General features: G+C 39.0%; 1 protein-coding gene across 1 annotated transcript; it reads left to right on the forward strand.

The window, feature by feature from the left end:
- The first annotated feature begins 773 nt into the window (after positions 1–773).
- On the forward strand, positions 774–10,321 carry LOC125459933 (chymotrypsin-like protease CTRL-1). Its single transcript, XM_048546925.1, has 7 exons — positions 774–840; positions 1,315–1,418; positions 2,072–2,151; positions 3,217–3,298; positions 8,911–9,094; positions 9,189–9,316; positions 10,163–10,321. The coding sequence occupies exons 1-7, from the start codon at positions 774–776 to the stop codon at positions 10,319–10,321; spliced, it is 804 nt and encodes a 267-aa protein (XP_048402882.1).
- Positions 10,322–11,952: the final 1,631 nt, after the last annotated feature.

The following is an 11,952-nucleotide window of genomic DNA, read 5'->3' on the forward strand; positions in this document are numbered from 1 at the left end:
CCTCTCAGCTACAGGTTAATGGATGGAACAGTGTGTGAGAAGGGTTACAATGGGGTAAATGTATGCAGAAAAAATATGTACAACAAAAGGCAACAAGGAGAGGCTGAGGAATTTAGGGAAGAAATTCCAAAGTATAGGGTTTAGGTAGCAGAATCACGGCCGCCAATCTGAGACAAGAGAAAGGGATGCTCATAAAGAGTAAAGTCACATAAGTGAAGAGTTCATGATTTGTAGGTTTGGAGGTGATTATAGAAGATTAGAAAGGCAGGAGCATGAAGAGATTTAAACATAAGAGAAGTTTTAAGTTTGAAGCATTGAATGTCCAGATGGTAATGTAGGTCAGCAAAGACAGATGAATGGGGCTTGTTGTGCGATACAACGAGGGTAGCAGAATTTTGAGTGAGTAGAAGTTTATGGAGAGTGGAATATAGGAGGCTAGTCAGGGGAACATTGAAATAGTCAAACCTGCAGGTAAAAAAAAAGCCACGGACAAGGGTTTCAGTAGCAGAGGGACTGAAATAGAGGAAGAAGAAAGTGACGTCTGGGAGTTGAAAAAGTGAGTGATTTCAGAAGTCATGGAAAATTAATAGAAGCATATTAAAATAACTTTACTTTTGAGCTTTCTTTTATCAAACTGGAATCAAAACCTGTCCTCACCAAGGCAAGGCAATTACTAAGTAAAAGCATCCAACAGATGCTTGTTTTGATAGAAGTAATTAACCTCCATGTTTATCATTTAATTGGTGAATTAATGTTCCATATCGATTACAGCTATGGCTGAGAGCTTAGCAAAAGTTGTAAAAGGCAGCTTGCCCGAACAACAGCAATCAAACCAGGAAGGTAAGCATGGGGCTCCCCTGGACTGTCTGTCTCGCTATCATCACAGTAACTACGGGTAAGTGACAGTTACAAGAAAATAATTTGACCCTTCATCTTAAAATATTAACAAAGAGTAATTTTAATCAAAATACGTTGATTAAAAAAGTAGTTGAATTTCTGCTGTCCAACCAACACAAAAATGATATTTTTTATGTGATGTAGTAATGTTTTAACAAGGCAAATATGCTAACTTAAAATAATTCTTAGATTTTACAACTTTAGTTGGATTTTGTAGAACTGTCAGAGAGATATTGATTTGAAGTATTCCCTTACTAAGTTTTTCCTGAGTAAGTCAATAATGCTGCATTTTACAAACTCAAGGGAAACTTAATATTGTTGATAGCCTTGTTAAAAATACAAGAATTGACGTTCAGTTCTCTGATAAGGAGAAATGAAAATATTTTCAGCCATTGGTAAAATGTTTGTACTTTACAGTTTCTGCTGCTCCATCAGTCTATCCCACCAAAAGTTATCAATCCAGAATAGTTAATGGACAGTATGCTCAACCTGGGTCCTGGCCATGGCAGGTCTCCCTGCAGGTAACATTAATTATAATATAACTTATTGAGTGAAAGGCCATAATTTACAATGTTTTATGTTAATCTCTGACGGCCATATACAGTAACTTGAAATTATGACTTGCAACTTATCTATTTGGTAGTGACTTTCTAGTGACTTTCAAGAACAGTGTTCACCTTCAAGTGCCGAAGAAAAGTTCAGCAAATGGGACATGAAACTGCATGTGCAGAAGCAATGGGCCAAAAACCTGTTTCAGGTATACATGTGGGATGACTAAAAGATGAGCTTATTTGCTCTTGATGCATTTGTTTGCATTCATCTGCCCACTGTTATCGCACAGTTAAGAAATTGCTTTGTGTCTGAAAAATAGATGACCCGAAGTCCAATTTCTTCCCTGTTATGTCTAACGAACCTTTAAGCTCTCATAAAACCAGAAAATATTGGAAGTACTCAGGTCAGACAGCAGCTGTGAAAACACAAAACATGCTAATGTTTCAGATGATGAAGTGCCATTGACATCAAACATTAACTGTTCCCCTCTCCTTTGATGCGACAAGATCTGCTGTGCATCTACACCATTTTCTGGTTTGTTTCCAGCATCTGCTCTATTCTGCTTTTTGTACATTTAAATTTCTTTGGTTTGATTGTTGCCTCTATGAAACTTTCCTAACAGGATTATTATGGACGTCATTTCTGTGGTGGCTCTCTAGTAAATTACAATTGGGTTATCACTGCTGCCCACTGCAATTTTAAGTAAGTATTTGACACCAGGTCATTCACGTTTACATTGCAGAAATTACAGGGGTGGCATGGTGGCTCAGTGGTTAGCACTGATGCCTCACAAGTGCCAGGGACCCTGGATCAATTCCACCACTGGGTGCCTGTCTGTGCGGAGTTTGCATGTTCTCTGTGTTGCTTTCATCTGAATGCTCTAGTTTTCTCCGACAGATCAAAGATGTGAAGATTAGGTGATTGGTCATGCTAAATTTCCCATAGTGTCCAATACCCCGTCAGCAGACTGATTTCTCAGATGGGGGTTGGTGGCTTATCGTGCTGGAGACTTACTTGCCTTTTGGAATTAAATTTGATTCTTCCTATCTGTCATACAAATTAGGTGCAAATAGTGTTTGGACAGCCCCACATTACACCAGTTGGATCTCAATGCACAGCCCAAAGCCATCTCCAAATTTATTCTAACCTGGGGTGGTTGTAAAATCACTGGGAAAGCCAAAGATGATGTTAAACATTGGAAATGTTGGCACAATAGGGAAGGCTTGTATTAATGCTGACATGTACAGAATTTAAGCCTTTTTTTGCAATGAATAGAAACAAATGAGTTTCAATATCATTTCTGGTATATAATGATATTCAGAAAAGGTATGGATGGGTGAACCACTGCCTGTGTTTTCTGTGAGGCATGAGTAATTCATAAAGAGTATTGCATTTCATCCAGCTCTACATTAAGTCTATGATAATTAAGTATTGTGACTGAGCAGAAGGTGGGGGATCAAATTCCACCATGCACATTGCAATATTCCCTATCTATCACCATTCAGACATATAATTTGGACTCCCAATGAGTCGAAAATGGCACCTGGAGGAGGTAGCTCATCACCAGGGCTGACATGTTTGATAGATACCATTGAGCAATATAATTTCCTTTAACAACTTTTCATCTCCAGATTATTCCATTGTTTAGATATCTCAATGAGAACCAGAGACAACATAGGTAACAACTAAACATTTAAGAGTGAAATTTTTGTAACAACTAAAATGTCAAATGTTCATCACATATTAACATAAATTCATTTTTAACAGCCCTGGGTATCATCAAGTTGTCCTTGGAGAGCTTGATTTGGATTCCTCAGAAGAACAAGTTCAAATCAAAAGTGTTTCCCAGGTATATATCTGTTCATAGATTCCAATTTATGTTGTTATAATATTGAATAAAGGTGATTCCAAATGTAAATTGCCCACAATGATATATTGTATTATATTTTAATTTGTACAATATATTGTACCACAGAAAAAAATTACATTCACGAAGATAGAATAAGGAACATTCCAGCAGTGGAATTGTGTTCACAACATAGTTTTTGAAAAAATGTTCTTGATCTTTAAACTACATACCCTTGTACTTCATGCACTGTGGAGTTTTAAGAATTCCATTTTATTCCAGCACTAATGTTACTGAGATTTTAAGCTTTTCTTTTCAATTTTCTCCACTCTCCCTTGCCCCGACATTTTTTAGCTTAAAGGGAGGATCAGAATTTGATGAAAGCCACAGCAGTTAAATTTTAATCGCAATCCTCACTTTAGTAGAGAAACAATTCTAAAGTACAGTTTCTTAATGTACTGGTTTATCTGACTAACCTTTATATCATCTCCATGGGAGTCAGTGTGCAGCAAGTTATCATCACTGTGAAACAATGCAAAGAGTGTACAGCAAGTCAGCATCGCAGTCAGTATCACTATGAAGGCAGTGCCTGATGAATCATGTAACTACTGTTATACATTGGGGTTTGAGCTAACTAGTTGAAAGGAGGGTTCAATTGAAGGGAAGTTTAAAAAATCTAAAATAAACAGGAGAGCATATGTACTTGATAGTGAAGAGGCTAATGATAAGCAAAGTGTAACAGGAAAGGGTGAAAAAATATACATGGGAAAGGGCAGCAGAAATTAGAACCAGAAAGAGTAATAATGGTTGAAAGTCAAAGCTAAGGGCGCTTATCTGAATACACTCAGCATTTATAACAAGATAGATGAGTTGCCGGCTCAAACAAAAACAAATGAACTTGAGTTAATAGCTATTACAGAGATGTGGTTTCAGGGTGACGAAGACTGGGAACTCAATATTTCAGGGTGTTCAACATTCCAGCAAAATAGAAAATGAGGTTGGGTAGCTTTCTTAATAAAGGAAATATCTGTCCACAGGTGAGAAGTGATGCAGGTAAAATAGATCACAACATGGAATCAGTTTGGGTGGAAGTAAGACATTGTAAGAGAAAGATATCACAGATCAGAGTTGTCTACAGGCCCTATAGCCTACACTGCAGGTAAATGTATAAATTGGGAAATAATAGAGGCATTGAAGAAAGGCACTACAATTGTTATGGGTGATTTCTAATCTGCATATTGACTATAAAAATCAGACGGGCAAAGACAAGGAAGATAAATTTGTAGAGTGCATCAGCAATTGTTTCTTGGAGCACTGTGTTGCACAACCTACTCAGGAACAGGCTATTTTAGATCTATTAATGTTCAAAGAGGTAGAATTAATAAAAGATCTTATGGTTTGGGCTCTTCTAAGGAGAATGATCACAACATAGTAGAATTTCAAATTCAGTTTGAGGGAGAGCAACTTGGGTCTCAGACCAGACTTCTCAACTTAAAGGCTATTAGTGGTAGACTGGAAGAGCTGTCTAAAGTGAGCTTGGAAAATTGACTGAGGGGAAGATCAGTGGATGAACAGTGGCAGACATATACGCAGATATTTTAGTATGCTGAGCACAATTTCGTTCTGGTCAGGAGAAGGCCTCAATGAGAAGGATGAACCATCGGTGGTAGACAAAGGCAGTCAAAGAGAGTATCCCATCAAAAAAGAATGCATCCAAGATGTTGAAAACTAATGGTAGGCCAGAGGATTGGGATTTTGTTAGAAACTAGCATAAGTGACTAAGAAGCTAACGACAAGGGAGAAAATTGATTATCAAAGTAAATTGGCGTGAAATATAAAAACAGACAGCAAGACCTTCTACAAGAATATATAAAGAAACAGAATAGCTAAAGTAAGAGTGGGGCTCTTTGGAAGATTAAATGAGGAATTGATAACAGGAAATATTTAACTGGCATCGAATTTGAAGCAATATTTTGCATTGTTCTTCATAGTGGAGAACACTATAAATATTCAATAGATAACAAATAAGTGCGGTGTTAATGAAAGACAATGTCTGTAACCATTTCCATCATAGGGGACAAAGTATTTGGCAAACAAATGGGCTAAAAATCAGACAATCAGCAGCACTTTATGGTCTACAGCCAAGGTTTATGAAGCAAGTGGCTGCAGACATAATGAAGACATTGGTCAAAATATTCCAGAACTAATTGAATTCCAGAAGGGTTCCAGTGAATTGCAAAATTGTTAATATGACACCTGTGTTCAAGACGAAAGTAGACATACAGCAGGAAACTATAGGCCAGTTAGCTAAATATCGGTCATTGGGAAAATGCGAGACTCTCTTATCAAGGAAGAAATAACAGGACATTTAGAAAAGCTTAATGCAATGAAATAGAGTCAACATGGCTTTGTGAAAGGGAAATCACATCTGACAAATTTCCTAGAGTGCTTTGAGGATATAACAAGCAGAGTTGATAAAGGGGAACCAATAGATGCAATGTAGGATTTTCAGAAGGCATTTGATAAGAGGCCACATATAAAGTAATTGCACAAGATGGGAGTTCATAGTACTACGACCAAAGTGTGAGCATGGACTGAGAATTGGCTAATACACAGAAGACAGAATAGGACTGATGAGTCATCTGCAGGTCGGGAAGACACTGGTGGTGTGCCATGAGGATTTGTCTTAGGGCCTCAATCATTTCCTGACTATATTAATGATTTGGTTGAGGGAGCAGAGTGTAATGTATCCAAATTTGAAGATACAAAATCAGTTGGGAGGACTCGTTGTGATGAGAACACAAGGAAACTAAAGGGGATATGGATGGGTTGAGTGAGTGAGTGAGCAAAAACTTGGCAGGTAGAGTATAATGTAGAAAAAATGAAGCCATGCACGTTAGTAAGAAGAATCAAAAGGCAGGTCATTATTTAAATGGAGAGGCGCTCCAAAAAAGCTCAATGCAGAGGAATCTGGGTGTTCTTGTGCATGGAATACTGAATTATAGCTTGCAGGTGTGGCAAATAATTCAGGCAGCAAATGCAAAATTAGCCTTTTTTGCGAATGGGTTAGAGTTTAAAAATAGGGAAGTCTTGCTACAACAGTTTACAGTGTCGGTGAGGACATATCTGCTGTACTGCACAGTTTTGGTGCCATTATTTTAAAGAAGGGATATATTGGCATTGGAGGCTGTTCAAAAGCGATTCATTAGGCTGATTCCTATGATGGTGTTGACTTGTAATGAATGGCCAAACAGTTTAGAAATTCATTAGAGTCTAGAAGAATGTGGGGTGATCTTATTGAAACATACAAGATTTTGAGGGGTCTTGATGGGGTAGATGTTGAGGAGATGTTTCCACTTGTGAGGGAAATGAGATCTCAAAGTAGAGACCAGTTACAGAATAAGAGGACACTGATTGAAATCTGAGGCATAAGGGAGTTAGTGAATGTCTGGACTTCTCCAGCTCAGACGGTTATGATGGCTATCACTGAAAGTATTTAATTAGGAGGTGGATAGATTTTAGAAATGTCAGACAGTTGGCAGGTATGATGAGCTGGCACAAAAGATAACCCATAATCTTACTGAATGTCAGGGCAGATTAGATGGGCCAAATGTTTGTCTCCTGCTCCTATTTTTTGTGTTGTTACGTCCATCTCAGTGATCATTTACACAAGAATATTCATTGATGAGAAAGGTGAATGGACTTAGACTCTCCTATTGTACAATTAATTTTTCTTAAGTGATTTCAGAGTGTTCTCTCCCATTTTGCTCAAAGATCCATGTTAGGTTTTTAGAGGAAATTACTATTAACAACCTTAAAATGAGTTTTTACTAATTTAGTGCTTTTCCTTTGCCCAGTTCTGCCGAAGTATTATAACAGATTAAACATTCCTTTATCTTTAAACTGTACATATTTCGACCAGGCCACATTTCAGTATTTTCTTTCCAGGCTGTAAACCTCAAGTTCAGTTTTTGTTTCTCAGAAAAAATCACTCCTCATCTAGGATGTCTGTTGTTTTTCTCCATGCTATGACCTCCAATTCCTTGTAGCTGCAACAGGGCACAATGCTCAAGGTATTGTTTGACCAAAGCACAAGACTATGTGATCATACCATCTTCTGTCATACATTCCTTAGTTTTGACTTTTGACTTTGTCGATGATAGCTTTATATTAGTCAGATACATTAGGCATTGAATATATTACATCATAGAATCACAATTATTATGGTTCAAGAGGAAGTCATTCAACCCATCATCTCTGCATAGGCTACAAATTGACGAGTTAAAGATCAATGCCAAAGGCTAATAAAAAAAGAGTTCTTTGAGAAGGTGACCAAACAGGTAGATGAGAGTAAACCGGTTGATGTGGTGTACATGGATTTCAGCAAGGCGTTCGTTAAGGTTCCCCACAATAGGCTATTGTACAAAATGCAGAGTAATAGAATTGTGGGAGATATAGCAGTTTGGATCAGAAATTGGCTTGCTGAAAGAAGACAGAGGGTGGCAGTTGATGGGAAATGTTCATCCTGGAGACCAGTTACTAGTGGTGTACCGCAAGGGTCAGTGTTGGGTCCATTGCTGTTTGTCATTTTTATAAATGACCTGGATGAGGGCATAGAAGGATGGGTTAGTAAATTTGCAGACGACACTAAGGTCGGTGGAGTTGTGGATAGTGACAAAGGGTGCTGTAGGTTGCAGAGAGACATAGATAAGCTGCAGAGCTGGGCTGAGAGGTGGCAAATGGAGTTTAATGCAGACAAGTGTGAGGAGATGCACTTTGGTAGGAGTAACCGGAAGGCAAAGCACTGGGCTAATGGTAAGTTTCTTAGTAGTGTGGATGAGCAGAGAGATCTCGGTGTCCATGTACACAAATCCTTAAAAGTTGCCACCCAGGTTGACAGGGCTGTTAAGAAGGCATACAGTGTTTTAGCTTTTATTAATAGAGGGATCGAGTTCCGGAACCAAGAGGTTATGGTGAAGCTGTACAAAACTCTGGTGCGGCCGCACTTGGAGTATTGTGTACTATTCTGGTCACCGCATTACAAGAAGGATGTGGAGGCTTTGGAAAGGGTGCAGAGGAGATTTACTAGGGTGTTGCCTGGTATGAAGGGAAGGTCTTACAAGGAAAGGCTGAGGGACTTGACGCTGTTTTTGTTAGAGAGAAGAAGGTTGAGAGGTGACTTAATTGAAACATATAAAATAATCAGAGGGTTAGATAGGGTGGATAGGGAGAGCCTTTTTCCTAGGATGTGACAGCGAGCACGAGGGGGCACAGCTTTAAATTGAGGGGTGAAAGATATCGGACAGATGTCAGAGGTAGTTTCTTTACTCAGAGAGTAGTAAGGGAATGGAACGCTTTGCCTGCAACGGTAGTAGATTCGCCAACTTTAGGTACATTTAAGTCATCATTGGACAAGCATATGGACATACATGGAATAGTGTAGGTTAGATGGGCTTGAGTTCGATATGACAGGTCAGCACAACATTGAGGGCCGAAGGGCCTGTACTGTGCTGTAATGTTCTATGTTCTATGTTCTTTCAACTTTATCCTGAGTTATTTTAACACTTTGTGAAGACAGTAGAATGAATGTGTGGCATTTCATATCTTTGTCACAGGTCATAACCCATCCTTACTGGAACCCCTATAACATGAACTACGACTGCACTCTTCTCAGATTGTCTTCCCCAGCCACCATAAGTTACTACATCTCTCCAGTCAGACTTGTTGCTTCTGATGCCAACATTCCAGGAGGCACACTCTGTACTACTACTGGATGGGGAAGCACAGTACCTGGAGGCCGTAAGAACTTTCTAAAATACTTCACCAAATTAATTTTGAACAGTCGTCTTGTAATTATAATTAATCTTTGTTTCCCTCATTTATTTCCTTCTAGCCGCCTCCAGCAAATTGATGCAAACTAATATTCCCATTATTGATTCACAAAACTGTCAACAGTACTGGGGGAACCAAATCAGTGACATTATGATTTGCGCTGGTGCTTCTGGATCATCCTCTTGCCAGGTAGGTGCTGCTGTAAAAGCTTAGATTATGTTAAAGGGCTCAGTGGGCTTCATTGTGAAGTCTACAATACATTTATTTAGTGACTATGACTGTATGAGTTGAGGTTTTGAATAACACAGACTTGAGTCACTTTGACTATAGCAGTAAATTAAAATCATTTTAACTGTATAATATATGCTAGACAATCTGTCTTTCCATCATTTTGTACAAGAAGATTATGGGACATTTTGCATTGCTGGCTAGAGTCACATTTGTCATTTAGTTGGGTTATGGGAATAATGAGCTCAGTGAGCTCCATAGGTAGATCCTTCAATTGGCATTAATGCTTCAATTTCAAATCATTTTCATCAGTTGAGGCGAGTCAGGTTTTCAAGTCAGCACAGATTTGGTATCCCACTCCAACAGGGAACTACCTGTACAATGGCAGACATACGAATTCCTCGAAATAACCTTCACTTCAATAGGTGCACTGCAGCATGACTGAAAATTCGTGTTGGTAGAATAACTCAATTTTGTTTTGTTCCTCTTTCTGAAATAAAGTTACCTTGTCACTAACTGGTAGGTTTTCTGATTGCCCATAATTTAATTACTTAGTCTTTGATGGAATTCAACCTGTTTGAAAAAAATCTAAAAGATGAAGGAAAAAAATTCTCCTATGGGTATGACACGTTAGTTTAGCCTTTCCATTTGGAATCTGGGACATTACCATAACTTGTAATGGACATATGTTATTGCTTTTCCTTTCAAATTACATATACGTTCGGTCAGAAAGCTTTGCAGCAAAGGCTGCTTGAATTTCATTTCATTTCATGGAATATTAAGGTTTTCTATTTGTTAAAATTGCAGGGTGATTCTGGAGGCCCTCTTGTTTGTTATGGATATACTGGCTGGAACCTAGTTGGCGTTGTCTCTTGGGGAACGAGAAACTGCAATGTATACAGTCCTGCAGTTTATGCCCGTGTCTCCAAATTACGCTCATTTATTGATCAATACGTTTATTATTAGTGAGTGTGATGTGACCACCCTGGGACATACCAAATAAATAAGTTAATAAACAATGCACGTGCATTCAGTTTTCTCTTCTTTCTTTGTTTCAGTTTACACAGAGTGACTGTACTAAATTCAATTCCAAATATTGAGCTGCTCTGATTGGAGTCAGAACTTAGGAGCCAAAAACAAACAAATGTAAAATTTTTCTGACTTGCAACACTGAAATCTCAGGCATAAAGTCAATAGTCAATAGTGGAAAGGCAGCAAGAATCTGTAATGCTAGATACTGGCCAAATCAAGCACCTTTTTTGATGAAGTGCTAAGATTGAAATTAGGCCCTCTATTTCAATTGTAATATTACTGACATAATGGTAGAGCGCAAAAACAATGGGGAATTCCAGACTAGCATATATAGAAAGACCACACATTTGGGCCAAATACTCAATTACACTAACAATCACCCCAATGCCCACAAACGAAGCTGCATCAGGACACTATTTAAATGAGCCACAACACATTGCAGCAACCCAGAACTACACAAACCAGAACAAGAACACCATACAGAGTTTTCAGAAGAAATGGACACCCGAAAAGCACAATCCACTGCTACCTCCTGAGGCAGACCACAACAGGAAGGCACAACACCCCCAAAATCACTGATCACCCTACCATACATCAAGGACATTTCAGAAATGACCACAAGAGTACCCAGACCCTAGGTATCAGAGTAACCCATAAAGCTACAATCACCCTACAAAATAAAAACCAAAAGAACTGCAGCTGCTGTAAATCAGGAACAAAAACAAAGTTGCTGGAAAAGCTCAGCAGGTCTGGCAGTATCCAAGGAGGAGAAAACAGAGTTAACATTTAGGGTCTGGTGACCCTTCCTCCGAGGCAGTTCCGAGGAAGGGCCACCAGACCCGAAATGTTAACTCTGTTTTCTCCTCCACAGATGCTGCCAGTCCTGCTGAGCTTTTCCAGAAACTTGGTTTTTGTATAATCACCCTATGACAGCTACTGATGATTGCAAAGGATCCCATACCCAAAACTAGCCAAACTGGAGTTATATACAAAATACAATGCAAGAACTGGAAGAAAATTGACTATAGAGATACATGAACACCAACTGGTCACCAAGAGACACGACCAATTTTCATTTGTCTCACTAAACATGGACAACAAGGGACGCAAATGTGACTGGGACAACACGTTGACAATCACACAAGCCAAACAGAGACACACTAGGGAGTTCCTGGAGGCCTGGAATTCTAACTGGAACTCCATCAACAAACACATTGAATTAGATCCAGTGTACAAACCACTGAGAAACAAAACTGGAAATAATACCAATCACCCCAGCAAACCGAGGCATATAAATAACAAGTGGGGCCGAACACCGACACTTCACCGAAGGCACGCTGAAGATGTTACCTAGCAGGGTGATGAAACATTGCAACCAAACCCACTGGCTCAGCGAGTATGTCCACAACCTCCGCAATGTTACTGTTTCAGCCCTAGAAGGTAGAGTATAAATTTCCACTCATTCAAATAGATATCCAGGATTACCTGGCACAAGCATGGATTTCAAGAAGTCTGCCTCAAGATTGGTAGGGCATAGATGGAGGCCATTCAGAGTGTCATGTTTT

The sequence above is a fragment of the Stegostoma tigrinum genome, chromosome 16 (genome assembly GCF_030684315.1).
Source record: "Stegostoma tigrinum isolate sSteTig4 chromosome 16, sSteTig4.hap1, whole genome shotgun sequence".
NCBI lineage: Eukaryota > Metazoa > Chordata > Chondrichthyes > Orectolobiformes > Stegostomatidae > Stegostoma > Stegostoma tigrinum.

Bases quoted from the DNA above. Each gene is read 5' to 3' on its own strand.
- LOC125459933 (XM_048546925.1), top strand. From the start codon at position 774: ATGGCTGAGAGCTTAGCAAAAGTTGTAAAAGGCAGCTTGCCCGAACAA. The intron at 1,419-2,071 runs GTAACATTAATT...CTTTCCTAACAG, and splicing joins CATGGCAGGTCTCCCTGCAG to GATTATTATGGACGTCATTT. The intron at 9,095-9,188 runs GTAAGAACTTTC...ATTTCCTTCTAG, and splicing joins AAGCACAGTACCTGGAGGCC to CCGCCTCCAGCAAATTGATG.